The 20,678-nt window shown below is 43.6% G+C and overlaps 3 protein-coding genes and 1 long non-coding RNA gene across 5 annotated transcripts; 1 reads left to right on the top strand and 3 right to left on the bottom strand.

Moving 5' to 3' along the window:
- Positions 1-341: 341 nt before the first annotated feature.
- LOC120903960 lies at positions 342-3,853 on the bottom strand. 2 transcript variants are annotated; one of them, XR_005739680.1, is made up of 11 exons: positions 3,365-3,853; positions 3,084-3,182; positions 2,759-2,962; positions 2,566-2,689; positions 2,190-2,471; positions 1,621-2,116; positions 1,539-1,548; positions 1,246-1,428; positions 1,011-1,149; positions 548-808; positions 342-456 (listed from the first exon to the last, which is right to left on the bottom strand). It is a non-coding gene; the product is annotated as an uncharacterized LOC120903960 (long non-coding RNA). The 2 variants fall into 2 exon arrangements; XR_005739679.1 differs by lacking the exon at positions 1,539-1,548 and having other exon boundaries at positions 2,759-3,182.
- A 1,754-nt stretch (positions 3,854-5,607) lies between these two features.
- On the top strand, positions 5,608-6,648 carry LOC120904008 (mitochondrial import inner membrane translocase subunit Tim21). Its single transcript, XM_040313707.1, has 2 exons — positions 5,608-5,778; positions 5,908-6,648. The coding sequence occupies exon 2, from the start codon at positions 5,909-5,911 to the stop codon at positions 6,584-6,586; it is 678 nt and encodes a 225-aa protein (XP_040169641.1). The 5' UTR covers positions 5,608-5,778; position 5,908; the 3' UTR covers positions 6,587-6,648.
- LOC120904007 (transmembrane protein 231) lies at positions 6,635-7,747 on the bottom strand. The gene is made up of 2 exons (XM_040313706.1): positions 7,253-7,747; positions 6,635-7,182 (listed from the first exon to the last, which is right to left on the bottom strand). The coding sequence occupies exons 1-2, from the start codon at positions 7,715-7,717 to the stop codon at positions 6,649-6,651; spliced, it is 999 nt and encodes a 332-aa protein (XP_040169640.1). The 5' UTR covers positions 7,718-7,747; the 3' UTR covers positions 6,635-6,648.
- Positions 7,748-7,875: 128 nt separating this feature from the next.
- LOC120903411 (inactive hydroxysteroid dehydrogenase-like protein 1) lies at positions 7,876-13,954 on the bottom strand. Its single transcript, XM_040312825.1, has 5 exons — positions 13,369-13,954; positions 13,020-13,253; positions 12,550-12,770; positions 12,347-12,442; positions 7,876-8,464 (listed from the first exon to the last, which is right to left on the bottom strand). Exons 1-5 carry the CDS (start codon positions 13,544-13,546, stop codon positions 8,216-8,218), a joined length of 978 nt encoding a protein of 325 aa, XP_040168759.1. The 5' UTR covers positions 13,547-13,954; the 3' UTR covers positions 7,876-8,215.
- Between the last annotated feature and the right edge of the window lie 6,724 nt (positions 13,955-20,678).

Genomic DNA, 20,678 nt, shown 5'->3' with positions numbered 1-20,678 from the left:
ATATTAATCCAAAATAGCAGAATTGACACATTTGTGCGCAAAACAAGTAATGTGTTGGCTGATTTTGTGTTTATAAGTGATTATCTACAAAAAGTGATTCAAAGGCCAACAGTGATGAGCGCATAGGGCGCGGCTACACCCGGCAGGCAATTGACAGCTAAACTGAGGGCGCCGGAGGAGGAGAAACGGGCGCCCAACCGTGCATGATTCAGGCGCCCAACGGAAGACATGATTGGGCGTGGGGGGGTACGGATGAAACGGACCTCCCGTTCTTTCGTGTATTGTTTACATTCGTTTATCCGTGTATTTCTTTCATTCGGGTTGTATATCAACACAGCTAATTTTCAAATCGACCGTTATTTTATTGATAATTAAATATTCTAAAAATACACTATTTTTCATACAAACCTAATTCAGCGCAATAAAACGGCTATCACGGAGATTTCCAGCATTCATCTGTAATTAAATTAAAAAATAAAATATAGAATAAGTAAAGAAAGTTATTTGCGTTTCATATAAATAAAGCGTAGAGAATGCAATACATTACCAATAATTGTGAGAAGCCAAAACAACATGTTTGTTTCATTGAACATGTTCAAACAATTTGTTGTAGCCGCCTAAACAAACATGCCTCCAGTTAAAATGATAGTATGACGACGAACGTACAGGAGTTGCGTCGTCATCGAGGACTAAGCCAGCTTCATCGTTTTGGCAGCATTCCGTCACCTAGATGTGATTGTCCTTCGTGATGAAGTGTAACTAGCCGACCGTACATGGTACGGCTATGATGAGAACGGCTTATCTGAAACTAAAGAAAGAAGAATAATATCAGTCAAGTGCATTTCATGCTGATCGTTCGTGATCGTTTCTTGTATGTACAAAGGAATAAGAGGACATTTTTACATATTTTTTTCATTTGCACGCTTCCTACCCGCACCAGTGTAACCGGTGCTAGCGGACGAGCTAACACCCAATGCTATGCCATAGATTTGGGCGCGGTTGTTGCGTACCTGTGGGCCCGGCATGTTTTTACAATCTCGGAACGTCACCTCTGTGGCCCAAACATCTGTGCTAGCATTTTCAGAGCGCAATTATCGCCTTGCAATCCTAACGCGTCTACCACGACCATTCGTAATTCTTACAGCACAGCTGAAATAGACAAAATAAGAGAAAAATATTGTTAGTGGAGCGCAATCCATGTAAACCATTAATTTTAATTATATCGTCAATTTGTCTTTCTCTTACATTTTACACTGTCGCTAATTTCGGTAGCTTAGGTAAGCTAACAGTACGACGATAATCTGGATACCGCCAATTACCGGCTCGTAGAAGCGTGAACGCATTCATCATTACTGAAGATTTGGTACCTCCATAACAGTCCGCCTCAGACGACGAAATTATTAGCAGTTGCAATCTGATACACGACGCCTAAACGCGATGAGAAAAAAACACAGCAAAAACGTTTTAGATTAAAAATATAATGTCAGTTTAGCTTAATAAAACATTAAAATGAAATTTTTGTTTTTGCTATTTCGCACGGCAGATTAGCTGAAATGAAAAATAAAACAATGTTAATTTATCAAACAGTCTTTCTATTACTTTAGATACTGTCAGACTTACTTCAACTTTGCTTCAATTTAGCATGGTGGCCGGTGACCCACGGGGTTTTCCGCTGTTTCCAGTTTGTGGTAGTCCGGTGGTTTTTATAGAGCAGTGACTCCCACATTCTCCAGACAGCGCCGGAGGATGAGGAATAGGAACGCGTGCTCTAATTTTGTCTTAGGGGAGGCATTAATCGAAGCAGGACAGGTGCAGTATGATCCGACTACAGCGCGATGGCGAGTAACCCGGAAACACCAAGAATGGGGACATAAAACGCGGGTATGTGATAAGTAGCTTCGTCAGTCAGATGTACCAGTCCGTGTTGTTGGACAACTTCCGACGACAAGTGCAGTGCCATCGGTGGTTCCGGTTGCCATTCCTCGTGCTATCCGTCCCCCCAGATTGCCGGTCCGTGTTGTTGGACAACTTCCGACAACAAGTGCAGTGCCTTCGGTGGTTTCAGTGGCCGGTCACCGCGAGTCAACAAAGAATGCCAGTCCGTGTTGATGAACAGCTGAAGGTAACGGATGAAGTGTCAGCGCTGGTCTCGAATGCCGGTGATGATAATCATCATCGGTCCACATTACCTGATGTTCTTGCACCATTCCGTCCGTTAGGCCAGCAACATGGACAGCAACCGTCAACTAGTACTGCTGCGCCATCAGTGGTACCGGTTGCTGATGCTCTACCGCAGGAATCAGGCATGAAGATCGGTAGACAACAGGCATTGGCGGGATCTGCAGTACCATCGATTGCATCGCTTGTCGAAGTTCATGCTCCGAAGAATCAGCGTGATATGATGTCCGCTGTTGTAAGACAACAATTACCCACCAGTGCTTCTGCATCGGTGATAGCGACTCCTAGAGGATCTGTTTGTATTGTGAGCCGTACACCAGCCAAAATGATCAGCGTTAATGTTCAAAAACCATCAACGAGTACTGCTATATCTGAGCAATTTTTTACCTGTGTTCCTAGCCAGATCCGTCCGCCAGGCAAGATAGTTGATGGTGGTAATTCAGTGCCATCGACAAGCGCATAACTTACATAACGACTGAACGAGTAACTGGTCCTGTTGTGATAAATTTGCCTAAAAATATAACCAGGAAAAGTGATCAGAAACCGTCAACGAGTTCTGCTACGTTTCCGGTGTACGAACCTGTGCTGCCTTCGTCACTAATAATGATGATCACCGACGATGAACACCAGACTGCAGCAGGAGCAAATCAAGCAGTCTTTTCAATTACTTCTACAGAGCATTCTGGAAGCTGCTGCCTTCGTTGTCGGATGCTGTTAATGAAAATAGATGCACGCAGCGCACAGATAATGGTGATTTTAAATGAGCAGTCCACAATACTGAATCCTATGAAGGGTATAAGAAGAAATGCGCAGAGTTTAGCAATAGAAAAAATCGAAAATGAACAAAAGTTTGATGCATTTGAAGCAAAAATAGCTGGAGATGATTTTGCATTTGGCAGTTATACTTAAATAATAGATGCAGATATCAGCAGCCAGGATGCCAACAACAGGATGCATGAGGCTTTAGACGTGTTGTTTGATGGGACTTTTCTTGCACGGTGTACCTGGGAAGGATCGTCAGAAAAAAATAGCTTTTAGTAGCTACCCAAATACAGTGCAGTCTATCGCCACAAACCACGTGGGAATAGACGTAGATATAGAATATGATAAAGAATATTTAAAAAGAAAACTGACACATGCACCACAACTGACAAAATTACAAATACAACAACTTTAATTAACATACCTTCCTGCGGAGGCGAAATAGCTGCACGTATCTAACCTCCATCTATAGTTTTCTCCTGGTAAACGATAAGGACACCCAAAAATATGGAAAATTAGATAGATACAACCGAACATTAGACGGATACGTATACATATTTCTAATTTATAACACTTTAGCACACATTTTTGCTTCACACTAAGCACAACAAACTAACATAGGAAGCTTCAATATTTCAACGCTTCAATATTCGCCAACAGCACACAAGTGAATAGCACCATTGGTCATTACTTTTAAGTTCACATTACAAACTTTAACACTGAAATTATGCAACTAAAATACATGTTTATCACAAAGACGCTTCTGCATCAAACTCTTTCACTTTGTAAACATAACCTCGATCCATCTTCGCTGCCTAAAATTACACACACACATCCACACACTGTCCGTCGTCACATGCCGTTTGGTGCTGTTGCACGCACACAGTTGCAGTTCATCAGCGCTCGTCCGTGTTTCTTGCTGCTCTTCCATGCGTTTCAACGCCCCTCGCCATAGTATGAAACGTCAATTGCCTGCCGGGCACTGCTTCTATAGATGACCCAAAGAGCTTTTTCACACCAGACGAATGTGAGACCGCGAATACACGACGCGCGTTCGACGAATGTAGCTCAGTCCGGCTGTAGCTCAATAGAACGACACGAATCGTAGACGGACTCGCGAACTTGACAGTTCTAATGACTTGGTGTGGCCTAAGGCTAGAAATACTCGTATCGAGATCGTCGTGGCATCGCATAATTCGCGCCTTGTTTATAACAGTTGTAGACCAATTAGGCTGTCAAATCTTTCGTGCCTGCAATTGCGCCTGTTGTTTCGAAAATTGAAAACAATATTTCATCTTGAAACCTTCATACATTTCGCTAGAACTCGGATGAATTTATCATTGAACCGGGATTATCCCACCTGTTAGACAGATTTTATAACAGAACTGATAGCACAAGTCATATGCGATTTTCACGGTACCGCTCAAATCTTGGTTTGTGTATTTCCAGCCGTACACTGCTTCAAGATGACCAAAAACATATTTCGCGATTATCCATCTATCAAACCGTTCGAATGTCATTTCATTTCTATGGCTGGGTTGTTTTACGCGTTTCCGCGCCCGCGATGAATCTCAAAATGTCTTCGAAGCCGCGTAAGTCGAGAACCGCGTAACTCGGAAACAGACTGCAGGTTTACTGGGTGAAATTGGAGTTTAGTATTTAAGCAATCGTATCGTCGCTCTAGTTCTAGTGATGCATAACTTCAATGCGAAACCATTCAACAGTACAGAGGGAAGGAGAAAGCTCTCAAAGCGAGGATAACTCCACTGGCTGGGTGTTGTGTACAGAAACGGTGCAGTGTAACCGCGACTCGATGCTGTCGTGCAACTGACAGCATCCGACGTCTGAATGGCCGTTAAGGGCTTCGGGAGCGATCGGGCTACCGAGGGTCGGCACTCGATCCGACCGCGACCCGACACACACAACAGTCTTGTAGCATATATGTTATTTATATTAGAATATAAGTGGTTGATACAGAAGAGCCGTGCGTGTCCTTAATATCCTCAATTGTGCACCAGTCCGAAACACAAAACTGGGTATCCCACCAACAGATGGCAGCACCAGCTTTTTTTGCTATGTTAAGAATGCATCAGTTGTTCACCGTCTGCTCAACGAAGTCTTTCTATATTCCGTTTCGATAGAGAGCTTGATTCGTTTAGAACCCGTTTAGTGGTCGTTTAGTGGATTTGTGGCACTTGGGAGGGCTCGCAGAAAATTCGTTACGGTACAAAAGTTGATCGTATAGAAGTACAAGCGGTCCCTGAGTTACACGGTTAATAGGAACCGAAAACGATCACAAAATTTCCACGTAAGTTGAGTTTCACGGTTTCTCGCCAAAATATTACTTATGTTTGTGTAATTTTTTTGAAATTTGCACCTTGTTTATAACAGTTGTACTACAATTGAGCTGTCAAATTTTCCGCGACTTCAATGCAGCCTGCTGTTTCGCAGAGATACCCAGCTTCGTTATTCCTTAAATTTTCGTGGTAGCGCGAACCGATTGTTTTTACTTTTTAAAGGCCTTCCGATATAATCTCATGCGAAAAAGCAATGACACGGGCCTGATTAAAACGTGATTTATTTCGTTTGATTTGCAGCACAGCTGTAGGACAGTACGTTATGTTGACATCCGTGCCGTGAAAAAATGTTGTTTGGGAATCGTACCTTGTTGTTGTATCAAAATACGTAAACACAGCTGACAGCCAAAATACGGCCGGCTTTGCAGAATTTTAATAATTGTTGTATTTATCTAATTTAGTAAAGGGTTCGACCCAATTAATAGCATTCAATTGCGCTAAAAGTGTAGTAAAACAGAAGTTTCCAGCATTTTGCCACAAGGTGAGCTAGCTGCCATGTGTAGGAGCAGTACATTGCCCCTCCTAAACCATGGATGTTTACATAATTATTCCACACGGTATCGTAATTCCTCGTTGTCCAAGCACACTACAGCTCTCAACTGCATTACAGCATGTCCCTCCTGGCACTGCGTCCACTACTAGTCAGACAGCGCAGCCTTTCCCTGTCGCTGCTACGATACACCCGACCGCTTCCCTCCCTGGTGTGCCGATACTCAACCGGAAATGCTCCCAACCACAGCTCGAAATCCCTCTCGGCCGGCAGCGACCGAACCGACGTATCGACCGATGTACGCCCAATTGGGGAGCGGGTGAAGGAAAACACGAAAACCGCCAGCTACATGGGCGTAATATTGCTCGGTGTCGGCGTCACCGGCATGCTGTTTTACGTCATCTTTTGGGAGCTGTTTTCCTCGGACAGTCCGAACAACATCTACTCGGAAGCGCTGGAGCGGGTGAAGGAAGAGCCCCGGGTAAAGGACGCACTCGGGGCACCGATCAAGGGCTACGGTGAGGAAACGCGCCGCGGACGGAGAACGCGTGTCGCCCACACGCAGTACGTGAAGGACGGGGTCGAGTACATTCGGATGCAGTTTCACGTGCAGGGCTTCCGGAACCGGGGCACGGTGCATCTGGAGAAGCGCAAAACAGACGCCGGTGGGTACGAGTATCGGTATCTGTTCGTGCAGCTAGACTACAACCCGCACAGTCCGATCATACTGGAGGACAACAGGCTGCAGCAGGACGCGATGCGTTCGGCCGCCAGTCCGATGCCACAGCCTTTCCTTTGAAATCTGTCTCGGAACGAAATACATCCAACCATTGTGTGATACGGAGCGTTCGCGTGACTGCACTAGTTGTATTTATTCTTCCACGGCACCACTTCAACCGCACGCAGAAAGAAGCGTTCGAACAGATACTGCTTGCTCTTCTCCGCCAGCCACAGGGAAACGATCAGCAGGGGGAAATAGCTGCCCCAGAACTGGCACAGCTTCCACCACAGGGACGTTCGGTAGAGTAAGGCAACGGATGTACTTTCGTTTCCTCCAATTGCGACATCGATTTGCACACGTATCGTTCCCGAACCGTCCATCGTCCAGTCGGTGTGTTGGGGTCGATATTCATAGTACGCCGGATTGGCTGCTTCTATCTGTGCTCGTATTACACGCGGTTCAAATCCATCCAGGGTGGTATTTTCATTCGGATAGTACCGATCACTAAAGTGTGATTGGTGATGCCGCATAAAGAACGGACACTGCAGGGCGACCGTTTGCCTGGTGGCCATCAATCCACTGTGCACGATCGTGCCGGACAGGAACGTTCGTCCGGCAGGTGGTGGGACTTTTTCCAACGAGACAAATGCGGGAATAACGAACCGACACTGTGACTGCGAGGAGTGAGAAAGAAAGCGCATAGTAATAAGCAAATAATTAAAAAAAATCGTTTTATGATCTTACCGATACGGTTGCTTCCAGGAAAAAGTAAAACGTGTAAAACGACAACCGACTGCCCCGGTCGGGTGGGTTGAAGCTGATGCTGACGGAAAGATGGTCGAGTGTGTGGTCGTGATTCGTATCGGTGGGAATCACCTGTACGTCACTGCACGGATGTAGCTGTTCGGTGAGCGTGCTGTACGAAGGGAAGGAACTGCACGTTACAACCGAGGCGCTGGTAGCACGTCCCTCTTCGGAATCTTCCATTTCCGCCAGGAATAGATACGAGTACTGAAACGACATCTTCGGCTGTTCGTACACGGTGCGCTGTTGGTCCCACAGTTCGCCCTGCCTGATGGAAGACAGCAAGTAGTACGGCACAGCGAACGCACCTAGGGTTAGGGCACACACGATGACCGTCGTTGTGGAGCAGAGTTGATTGCGGTATTGAATGTAAACGGATTTATTGTAAAAATTGAACAGCTTCATGATGCCTTTGTAGTTTTTCCCTGCAGAAAATGTTTAGGATGTTTTGCTGCTGGTGTAACCATAGCAACGGTTTGAAAGCAAATCGCTCAAACGCTTGTGGCGACATCTGTGATATTTCGGCGGAACTATGGGTTTGAAAATGGAAAAAAAATCCGTTGTTCCGTGTTGTCTTATCTACGCTTTATTTTACAATTAATTGCACCAAGTAACATTTTTAGCAAACTTAACACAACACATTCTACAGAGTTTTATAGAAAATCTGAAAAAAACACAAAACCCAACAGTTTCTTGGGCACCGTTGGGTACTTCAGTCTGTTTCGCGAGTGGACAACAACGACAGATTAATACTTACTTAAGCATGTTGGGGCTTTTAGCTAGCAAAGCACAAGAACAAGCACATCTCGGCAGTCTAACGCCACTCCCCCCAACAAACTACAAATGCATCAACACATCGTCCATCAACTCGGACGGCCAGGTAAAATAGCTCCTAGGACCCGCTTAACTCGCCTGGGCTGGCTTCTGCTGCTGGTCGTAGTACTCCTTTCGGAACTGCTTGTTCATCATGCCCCCGATCATGGTGCGGATCCACTCCGGGACCAGCTTCATCACGCCGTACTGTATGCCGTGCGACCAGTAGCCGGTAGTTTGCTTCGTTTTACCGAGCGTAAATGTGGCAAACTTGGCGTACATTTCTGCGTTTGGTATGAACAGTCCACCCTCCATAATCGTCGTAGAGAAGTTGTTCATCTGGAAGCAGGAAGGGAGAGAGAGAGGGGGGAAATTGGTGGTTAGTGAACGTATTGGCACTAAAAATGAAGGAGAGACAGGACACTATGCCTGCATGAACCGTCACTGAAATAACCGTTGGAAAAGTATGGAAAAAATGTAAAATTAATTCGCAATTGCTTCAGTCAAGGACACTCCGAGCTAAGCAATGAATTCTCGTAAAGATGTTCAAAGAGCTCAAACATCGACTTTATGCCACCGTTCTGTAGTGTGTTGCACTACACGAAGAACGGTGCTTGCTGCATAATGATCGTCGTGTCGATCGAACGGAGCAGAATTCGCCACGAACGTTTAAGGTAAACTACTTCTCCTAGTGACGTGAGGCCATGTCGCGTGTAAGATACTATCGTTTGTGTAGCCTGAAGATGTTATTCAAGCTGTCGCTAGCAGTGGCAGTTGGCCTGTGGGCATGCCAGTATTTTTAAACCAGAAGGCATACCTTATGGTTGGTTGTTTACTGCCGTTGCTAGAGTTTCTTCTAGCGATGTTTCCAGACACCTGGTAAACCTGTTTTGCGATTGTGGAGTCATATAAATGATCACAAGAACTCGTCGTCTACCAGAACACGATCGAATGTTTGGTATCCCATTTTAGGTGGAGCGTGGAAAAACCAACATAGATTCCGCTATTTCGAATGGGTTTGACCCAAATAGAATCAAATAATACCATTTAGTAATAAGAAAAACTACAGAAACATTTACATGACTGTAGGAAACTTAACCCAAGCTACAACAACTAGACAAACAACTAGAATATGTTCTTACTGTATAAGAACAATTAAAACAAAAAACCGGAGAAGCTTAATAAAGCTTAACAAGACTTGCAATTTAATAGGAATAAGTACTAACCATCGATCAGTACAATTTCGTTTGCTCACATAGTAATCCGAAATATCTCTCACCTCTGCGTTAGCGAAAACCCTGCCAATCGCACCTAAAAGTTGAGCAGCAATTATGCCCACTTATCGATCGGAGCGAAATTGAAATGAACGATGGCAGCATAAGAGCTTGAACCACCTTGTCTATGATCAAAACCATTCAACACTCCAGCCGGACGGGCCAGCTGCTGCAACGTAAACAGCTACACATTCCCCGCTTGGATGATGCAACGGTTTCGAGCGTCACGGCCACCAACCGGCCACCGTTTTTGACCTCCCGACGAATGGACGGGGGCGTAAGGCGATTCGTTTGCATTAAAAATTACCACTGCCGTGGCAAATATTTGTGAAATGTTGAACGAGGTGGTTTGGGGTGTGGAAAAAAGTGAATTAAAAAAACCAAAAACAAAAACCAGTCGCCCTTCATCGCGTAGCTTCAGTGGAAGCCGAAAAGCTCTGGCGAAGCTGAAATATTATCTAAATGGTGGCTGAAGGCAAAGCTCGTACATCAGCGGGGAGTTTGGTGGCGTTGGATCAGGTTTTACATTCAGACAATACGGGAGAGCAACTGCAGCAACTGATATAGTGTCTATGGAAATGGTTTCAAGTGCTCAAGGAGAAAGATTGCAGATTTAGAATCTGGTTATTATTTTGAATCCCACATCAAAATAATAAATTAAAATTAATTAAAGGTAAAAGTTAATTGAAACCAATAGAACTGATAAAAGAAGTTAAACGATAGCAAATGAAACATTCTCTTCTTGACGCACTTTAACATGTGAGTAATGAAATAATAGGTATAAATCAGAAAATCGTAAATTCATTTCAACAAATATTTTAGTAAGTTTTAATTTATTTAACAGAATAATCAACCGGTAATAAAAAAGAGATAAAACATCATATATTAGAAAATGTAACAAAACAAATGAAAAAAGGCAATGTAGCAATATAAAAAATAAAAGAACAATGAAAAATGATAGAGTAATATAACAAAATAAACAAACACAAACATTGAAAAAGAAACAAAAAAAAAGAGCTTAAAGCAAAGTGTTGCCTTTGTCTCAAGCATACATCATATGATCGCTATCAATCATATGAAAAAAAAGATCCATTTTCAAGGCTTAACTGCACATTACTCATGCATGTTAGCGACGATCGACCTCAAGCGACGTTGCAACTTGCTCGGTGTGAAGCATCCAAACGAAGGTATGGAAGGCTACGTAAGATTGTACACGATCATCTGAACTGCATGCGACGATCATTATGTACACGATCTCCCACTATCATTTGCTAGAGATCGATACCGATCAACAAACTATTGTAAAGTTCAGAACCATCGGAGATTTCACATTTGCAGGCAAATGTGTGGTATCAGCTGCTTCGTAATGATCGCCGAAAGATCCTCACCAATGCACGAAGCCAATTGTTCATTCAATCATTATTAACGCAAAAAAGCGCTTTTCGCATCACTGCTTTTTAATGTTGGCTGGTCAATCGGTCAAACGACGCTTAACTAAATTGCGCACATTGTTTACACCGTTTCGGACACACTTTTACGACCCTTTTAATTGCTATTTTATTACTATTGCAAGGTCGATAGCGGCAGAAAAATGCCGATCACGTTTAACTTCAGGCATCCTTTCAGCAAGGTCGGGATGGCAATTTTTCGCGCATTAAAACGCATCGCCCGCAATGCATCTGCCTTACGATTTTCACGAATTGTTACGACTGCAAAACGCGGCATCGTCTGATTGCTGCCTTCAACTGCCACTATTTTGACGATCCGCTTGTGGCCTCCGGATGGTATTTCTCCCAGGCCCAGAACTTGTATTTCTCCCAGGCCCAGAACTTGTATTACTTCATCTGCTTCTTGAGGTTTGCGTCGTGGCATAGCGTCTCACGAACTGGCACCTGGTTGGCCTTGAGCAGGTGCCGCTGTCGTGCGATTCGAACGGGATTCGCGTGTGTGCTTGTGGAAATGTGGGGAAAAACTGGGTAAAGCGGTCCGGTTTAATACCGGACCTACCTCAAGATACGACACGAGCTCTTGTTTGTAGAAGTTGCTGGAGAGCTGAATTTTGAATCATTCATACAATGAACTCGATGGAACGGATTATTCCGGTGGAAGATCACTTCTAACCAAGGTTGGAACCGAACCGAAAAGGCTTTTAAGGTTCTCATTTTCTGAAAAGTGAATTGGGACATCGAACACTCAAAAAGGGCATCACTATGAACACTTTAATTTCAAGACAGCAGAAAACAAATTGCTGGACAAGTGGCTTCAGGAGCCTGTCGTTATCTTCTGCAATTTATCGTCCCACCGTCTTGAATGAGTCTTGCTTTGTGTGTCTTTGCCTGTCACAAACACAATCCATCGGTTGTTGGTTGTTGAAGCAGGGCCACAACTGTTAGCACACTATTAACGCGGCCACTGTTTGTCCTCCTTTCATTACTAATATTGAAAAAACACACATTAGGGCAGCGTCGAAGGCGAACATCGCTACTCTCCTCCTGCGCACTTTGCATATTCCGTGTGATTGCTGAAGCCAACACAGACACTTTGTGCAATTTGCTATCCTCACTGTCACTGTGCTGAGCGATCACCGGATGGGTAAAGTGTTGCTCTTATGCTTTTGCTTGCAAAACTTTTAATCATATGCCTCATGTGAGGGGTTTAGTCACCCAGGTGATCAGATATTGCGGTTCACTGCACTCACTCGCTCAATCACTAATCAATGCCTTTACCGTTCATACACACACACACTGAGTATAATGTTGCAGCATCGAGGGCGACTTGCCGGCAAAAGTTCACGACTGTTTGGAAAAAAGCGGTTCCACTTGACACTTCAAGCCCTATCGCTTCAGGCGAGTCTCTCTAGCCGCACGCCGTCTGCGTGATCAGAACTTGACACTCGAGATCGCACGGAGGACACTCACTAGACGTGTGAGACCCGTGATCAGCTTACCTTGGTCGTTACAAACATGGGGCTCACTAGCTGGCAGGTGATACCGAACGGTTCCAGCTCTTGCTGCATCGCGAGGGTGAAGTTGTGGATGTAAGCCTACGTAAGCCAGCGACCGATAAAAGAGAAGTTGTCCAAGCAAAAGAAAGCATTAGGCAATGATATTTCGATGCCCCGTGGTGGGCAGGATGCCGTCCGACAGTTACCTTGGTTGCCGCATAAACCGTCATATACGGTAATGGTTGAAGCTCGCTACCGGACGAGATGTTAACGATCGCGCCCTGGCCGCGTTTCTTCATGCCCGGGAGGACCGTGCGCGTCAGCATCGTTACCGCACCGACGTTGATGTTGATCAGCTGCCACAGCTTGTCCTCGGGAATGTGATCAAGATCGTCCGGGTAGTCCACATTCGCGCCAACGTTGTTTACTGTACGGACGGGGCAATACAAAAGCAAAAACGAAGTTAGTTAGTCGCCCAGAACCAGTCACCAGTCAAATGTGCGCCGGTTTGCGCAAATGCGGCAAACGTTCTAACGCCATTAAAATGTAGACTGTGCGCCGGGAGTAGTATGCGCGATGTGGATGCAGATTTGCATTTTGCACATTGAATATTCGTACCATTCTAAACGCTGCCCATCTTGGGGTGCATTAGTGACGGAGTGTGCCAGCTGCTTACCTAGAATGCCAACCGGCACCGATTCGAGCTCCCTGCGCAGGTGATCGTAGATCTCGCGCCCGCTGCTAAAGTCGACCGCGATCCATTTGGTCTTCACCGAGTACTTGGACTCGATTTCGGCCGCCACCGCGACCAGCTTGTCGGTGGAGCGTGAGACTAGCACGACGTTGAGGCCACGGCTCGCGAGCTGGAAAGCGTACTGCTTGCCGATGCCATCGGTCGAGCCGGTAATGACTGTGTGCGTGTTTGGAATGTAAAATGGAGAAAAAGGATGGAAATTAAATTTAAAATGCAATGCACCGGCGGGTCATGGCAATCACTGGAACTTCCGGCACCGCACAACACATACCGGCCCATTTTCCAAACCGCTCAGTAAGCGTTTTGTGTTCCGCCGGCGCGAAGTAGGGAGCTAGCAGGGCGACACCAATTTGTGCCAACGATTTTAGATTATCGTACATCCACCAGGCCAATGCCCACACGCCTATCAACGCCAGCCCCCACAGGGCAAGCTGGGACGCTATCAGCATGATTATCGGGTCTGCTCGATGCTACGACGGTTTGATAGTGCTCTTATCTGCTGGCACTGCACTTAGCCGGCCACTAAAGCTGCCCGTTGATTGAGTTCACTTAAACCGTGGCACTGTTAACGACGCACGCAATGCGCGCCGAGGTCGAGGGTCGTACGCGCGCACCAAACTGTCCGCCGGAACGTCATGGACGCTCAAACTGCACCGGCCACAAACGATTTGCTCCACAAAGATATCACGCACTGAATGTAATGCCCCACTGCTTTTAGGCAAACGCTAGGGGCATCTAGGCTCACTGCTGAGGGAAGTCGGCACCGTTTTAACACTTGGAGGATCTCACACACACAGCTCCGTCCTCTACCCGTTGGTTCCGACTCGTTCGAAGTTCAGCGTAGAACTGAAGCGTCGCTAGCTGTTGGAGCAGTCGTGCGATCGTGCTTGGGGTGGATTCGGCTTGTGCGGCCTTTGCGGCGATTGCGGTTCGGCTTCTGCGCTCCGTTCGTCGCTTTGCGCGCGTGACCTTTTACTAGGTTTCGGGGTTGGTTTCGAGTGTAATCAGAGAAGGGTTTTTTTCGGTGCCCGAACAGAGCACGTAAAGTTGTGTGTGTGTTTTGGCGTACTTGTATGGTTTCCATCAAAGAAATGTTTGTTGTTCGCGATGCTTGTGATGAGATCACTTCACATAGATCATCGAAATTATAGGTGGAAGGTATTGGTAAACAAAAATCTATCGAGCTCTGTCGAGCTAATAATTGTGTGGCATGTGTTGGTTATATCCGTACCGTCTTCGTGAAAGGACGACTCTCCGTAGATTGATTGGCAATGGACTACAGACTCTGATACATGTATACTTTTATGCTTTAAATAATAACATTATGCGTTTGTAGTAGACATTGAATTCCAAACATTATTTGTAGCTGTGTATGGATTAAACAATAGACAAGAGGCCTAAATAATTCATTCCTTACAAAAAATACCAAATGTATAAAAATCTATTAAAAGGTAACATAGAAGAATGAAATTGACTTTTTAATAAATGATGTGAATTTTAGAAGAAAAAAAGAAATATGCTAAAGGAAAGTAAAAGAAAGAGTAACAAGTAAAAACAAAGAAAAATCGCTATATCAAAAATAAATAAAACCGTAATGAACCAGAGGAATAATTAAAACATATTACAATAATTAAAATTAACCAAAATACGATACATTTTAACTAAATTAAAGAACACAAGAATATGTGATAAATATACAGGGTTCTTGTGTCGTAAATCTAGCTTATCTTTAATATATGTGTACGTTTACCATTTTTTTCAACTAATTATTGTTTTTGTAACAGTAATCAATTTTGAAATGATTATGAACATAGGAAAGACACATTCCATTTTACTGTTGCTTTATATTTTTACTCTTGTAGGACTAAACAATATAGAAATTATGTTTTAATCTTCCAGGACACTTTTACATAACAATATAAACATCAAGAATATTAAAAATTCATATTTTGAAGCATTAATGAAACATAAATTTATGACTATCAGATTTGAGCTAGTATCCATTATTTCGTAAATGAAAGATTTGAAGCTCTTGTCACTTGCCAAAACGAAATCATACGAGTTTATGTTTATGCTGAAACAGGAAAATAAAACTAAAAGTCTGGTGTAAAATGTTATAAACATATGTATAATCTGAACAGTTAAGCTAAATGCATTCGACAAGATTGGCCTTGAATAGATTTATTGAACTTTAGAAGATAGTAAAACATTCATTGGACAATGGTTGCAAAGGACATAAATATATAAAAAAAGAAAAAAATGATGTTTACAAAATCGATGCATGTCTTTTATCTCTTTCCTTGCCTGGTCGTATTTTTCGTAAACATCGCCTAACTTTCCTTTCACCTTATCCAAACCGGCCTTGGACTATCATCGCCTAGCCAAACTACGAGCGCACCGGCTTAACACATCGAGCGCAGCTCAAGATGTTTGGTTCGCACCGTGTGATGTCACAAACTGCCGCATAGTCAGCTTCATGTTTCGGGGCGCTTTTGACAAACGGTGTCACAATCACGGTGCATTTGTTGTCCCTCAGCGAAGAGGAAAGGGGGTAGCTTACCCGTCAAACTGGAAGAAACGACCGAAAGCTTTTGCAACCATTTTCTGGCAGCTAAATAGCTGAAATGGTTTCGCATTCATCCGCCCGCTGCATTTGCAGTTGGGTTCGGGTCTTGGGCCGTTCGAGACTTGTGCAGAATCAGTCCTTCGCTTTCCTACCCCAAAGAAGTTGATTGTATTTATATCATAGCTAATGGAGCGTAAGGACTGCGCGCGGCGGGGTAGAAGGGAAATTTTTAATTAAAATTCGGTTACATAAAGCATTGATTGGCGTTGAAAGTTAATCAACTCAAATGCAACAACACGTAGCTATTTGTAATCTTCTACATGGCTGTCGTATTATTAGTTTCTGCTCGAAGCGTGCAGCTTAGGTCTTCTTAAGTGGCCTTCAATTTAGAGGTCTTTAGGTTAAAATAACGGGGTTGCATTATAGCTAAAGTGGCCAACTGTTTTCCATTAGCAGATAATTTCTTTCAATTTAGCAAAATGCCAAAAACGACACTCGTGAGAGCATTGCAAAGGTGGCAGCATCACAATAATAATTATCTAAATCTCATGAGAGTTTGACACAAAAGAATGATGCAGTACCGGGCATGGTGAATGCACAACTTTTCGATGGACAATTCATCCAGCCGAGTGCTAGCTTGATGTTGCAGCACGTCCGGCTAGTGTTGAGGAAGTGTGTTTACCATTCCTGCAGTTGCCGGCTAGATGCAGCGAATTATAGCGTGCTTCACGATAAAGGTCAGGTTGGTGCATGCTAATTAATTAATTATATTTTTCCCACGCAATTGTGAAGCTGTAGAGGAAACGATTGGAGAAGTGTGGTCTGAGGAGGGGGGAAGGAGTTAAGTTTATTATTATATAAGTAATTCATCAATATGTAGCTATAAGCTGCCGAGTGACGTGAGTACAGTAGACAATTTTGGACAAAACTATGCAAAAAATAACAATGGTTTGAAGTAAAACAAAGGGAATAATATTTATGATTTTTTTATGTTGTATAAAAACTGACATTTCATAATATAATGTACTAAACATGGATATTTGATATATTAAAAATAAAACAAAATGAGTTCTACATCAGAGTTTGTTACGAATTACTTGTGGCAAATCATAAATTACACTTCTTCAGCACATGTACATCAACCGAACCTCGCCAATATAAAGACAAAAAACATTACAGTTCATCCATGTGAAGCTGCAGCAATCTGAAGCAGTTGAGTTGAAGCTCGGAAAATAAATTATGCCTGATTGCGGCCCAAGGCTTACGTTAGCTTGCAACCAATCGAACCTCGAGCAACGCTAAGAGCTGCCGCAAGATGTTGCAATCCATGCCTAGACACTATGGTTCTCTTGAACACTGTGGAAATACAAAAAAAAACGCTACAAAAGCAATCGATGCAAGATGATCTTCTCCCGTGCCCAGGTATGTCTCCCCTCTACGCTAGATCGTGTGTATGTGTGCTCTATGGATAACAGATGCAAACAGCGTTTCTTCAGCATCATCGGTGGTGGTTTACGTCGAGCACTATAATCTGTTTAATTGCCATCTGCTGCATGCACGCTTGGGGTGAAGGTTAGGCGAACTGGAACTGTTGATCGTGTTGGAAGGCATAGATAGAGAGCAGAAAAACAAATTTTCGAGCTGCAGCTGAACGTGGGGCTGCGGTGGAGTGAGCATTAACCGGGGAAACCGAACAAACCGTTGCCTTTTCCCTATCTTGAGGTGTAGATTGTTACAACCTGATCGTCATGGTACGATCACAGCATTGGTGGACTGTCACACGCCTTACTTTGTTGCTTTAGGTTTTCCCTCGCAAGGCGTTGAAGGTCGATCGTGTGGAGAAAAAGCCTGGTAGCTACTGACAGTATAAGAACAATTTGTGACGCTTTCGTTCAAAACATGAAACACGAAACACCACGCCCAGAGATTCATATCAACCCAGTGTCATCATAATTAAATATGATTTAACCTCGTTTCGGTTCACAAGAACGTGATCGGGCAAGATCTTTGCGATGGGTTCGCGTGGTCTAAATCTAAATCTGAAGCTTTCGATTCTTGCAACCTTGAAGTAGCTGCTGATGATCCACGTTAATAGGAGAGGATTTTCGACTCTTCCGATTGATATCAAATTATCATTAATTAGATGATGATGTGGTTGTTTCATTAATGAACACTTTAATGGAAAGACTCCTGCCGGTGCACTGACGTCAGTGAAGCATGTTGCATAACATTAGTTCATCCTGCAGGGTTTCACTTTCTGGACGCTTTGCGCAATCTTCTTTTTTTATTGTTATGACATATTATTAGATTATGCCAGAAAGAGTTCAGAATGCGTGCCAACAGCATCGCAGAGCAACCCTGTTGTTGGATATTTCGCACCTGTTTTTTCTCCATTAAAAAGCGACGTGCTTGAATTGCTTGGATCGCGTAAACATGCAGATCAAACAGCGGAGGAGTAAGAAACCAAAAAGGACGGCATGAGGCATCTGTGTGCAGAACAAGTGTGAGTAAGTGGACTTAAAAATGAGTGGACGAAAACATTCCAAAAACACTACCATTAGGTAATTTTTTGTTGTGTTCGGTTCCTCCATAAATCCACAACAAGAACAGTTAAAGACAAGCAATTCAAGACTTGCAGTCGACTATGTATAACTTAACAACTAAACTTATTGCTTTCAAAAACAATGGTTCGGATTACCTATCATACATCACCAAGCTGACGCTTATTTCAATAAGTGAGTATGCGTCGGTTTTAGTAAGGAGAAACCAGTACTCAAATAGATTCCATGAAGATGTCTATCGTCTAGGTCGTCTAGGATGTTTATACTAAGAAAAAATCAGCACTGAATGAATGCTCGATTATATTGTTTTTCTGTTTTCAAAACTCTAATAGTCTGAAAGACAAGATGTATAAGGTTATTTGTCATGTTGATATTTATGACATCCTGAGGAAAGGACAATTCAGAGGGACGTTCATGGGAAAGAATGCAACAGATGAAAGTTACCGAACAGCACCAAATACCTAGGGACCATCTACGCAATAATGATTATATTTCAATCCCCAATCCACAGACATATAAGAGACTCATTCCTGTTCTTATTCCTTATATAACGCGGCCATGCCGAGCTGTATAGGCTTTTACACTTAATTGGGCGTCTTCTGGCGGCCACGTCCATCTATAGCGTTACATTCACTGCTTAATTTCAGGAGGCGATTTGGAAGCAAATTGAACCTGTTCAGGTCTAAAGGAACCGGTGAGTCTATAAAGTAGGCCATCCGACTGTCTTTTCAACTATACTTTAACAAGATCTACATTAGCAGTGCATTTGGTTCGCGTGTCTTTATAAAAACGTAACAATAACAACATCCCTTCATTTATCACTTCCTTCCTAGGTGTGCACTTTACTATCCTTCCTGATCGTTCTAGCGCTATGATAAAACATTTAAAGAATGTACACGGTAGAACGATCACGAATAAACACTTCTTCTAATGAGTATAAAAAAAGTTAAAATACAACCCATGCGTAATGGTCTATTGAACGCGCTTTGCTTATGCAGCACGGAGCTCTCATCGTATGTGCGTACATGGCATCAGCTCCAGCCACGGAAGAAGTGTGCAATGGATCTCCCCAGCGAACGACTGCATACGCCCAGGGTCAAGTTCGTGTGTCTTTGGTAAGGGGCTATAAATTCAGTTCCGCATGTGTCTTCTTTGCTTTGTACCTGATGCGGTCTTCTCCATGATGTGTAAGAAATTAGGAATCCCACTACACAGCTTTGCGAATTAAGCGCTTCTCTCATTCACATCTTCGACGGCTGTGCAAAACTCAAGTCCGCGACTAGGAACAGCAGCAAATAGCAAAAATGGGGTAATAAATTGCTTGTTTATTAAGCATAAGGTCTAAGGTCCAAGCGTTTGGAAGTGATCGTGTGGAACTAATGGCGCCACAGTGCTGCCATGACAGTGAAGCCAGAGAGGGTCACCAGCGCCCTGGGCAGTTGGCAGGTTTTGTCCCACAGCCGGGTGGAATGTTTACACTGTAAAAGGCACACGCTACCAGCGGCCAACAGTTCGTAGCAGCGCGGTTCCCCGTTTGTTCATGAATACCCTTGAGAAATGAACTATCCATACGGTGAAGCCGATCGGACGCTCACACAATGCAAACGCTCGTTTGTTGTATTGTTTGCTGTGTAGTAAGCTATTACGTGAATGCATTTTCACTCTCGTTTGCCATTGCCATTGATCTTCAAAATACGTTCGTAAAGCGGCGCCGGTATAAAACGACCCTCAAGACGGAACAGCACACGCACACCGATGCCGGGCTACCGGATTGAAGAGCAGCAATGCTGTCAATGACTACAAGGCCATCCCTAGGTGGGGATCCGTCCTTGGCTGGAGTCAGTGTGTCACGAGTAATTATGAGCGGGCGAGTGTGCGTGCGAGCGTGTAGATGCAATTTTTCTGCTTTGGTTGTGCAGCGGAGCATGTTGTGCTTCCTAAAATGATACACGGTGGGCTATCGCGTTGAAAGAACGATGATGATTGACGCAGCATGACGCACAGACGCAAGTGGAGCAAATAAGGGCGTAGAGTGCTTTGATTGCCTTTTTTTTCTAAATCCCCTAGTGATCGCGATCGTAGGAATGCTGCAGTAGTGTTGCTAAAGGAATGTATGGTATCGATCACGATGTGGTCTGAAACAGGGGTTTATAATTATTGGCGATAATTGGAATGATCAGTGAATGGTTTTTGCTAGTTTATGTTTTATTTATTATCTTTTAAAGATAGCTTGTTTGGATTTTTTTTCGTTATATAGAATTTTTTTACTTTACTTTACGCGAACAGTTTTTAAAATATTGAACATGCATTTTTGCATCGAACATTTATGTGAGTGTTGTTTGTTTTCTTGGCTTGGCTTGGCGTTTTTTTCCCATGTTTTCTCTTAAATTTTTTGATAACAAGTTTTTTTTGGGAAAATATAAAAAAGGTGCTATTTAATGCGTGCATTTGCAT

The sequence above is a fragment of the Anopheles arabiensis genome, chromosome 3 (assembly GCF_016920715.1).
Source record: "Anopheles arabiensis isolate DONGOLA chromosome 3, AaraD3, whole genome shotgun sequence".
Classification (NCBI taxonomy): domain Eukaryota; kingdom Metazoa; phylum Arthropoda; class Insecta; order Diptera; family Culicidae; genus Anopheles; species Anopheles arabiensis.
This window is presented reverse-complemented; position numbering and strand designations above follow the sequence as displayed.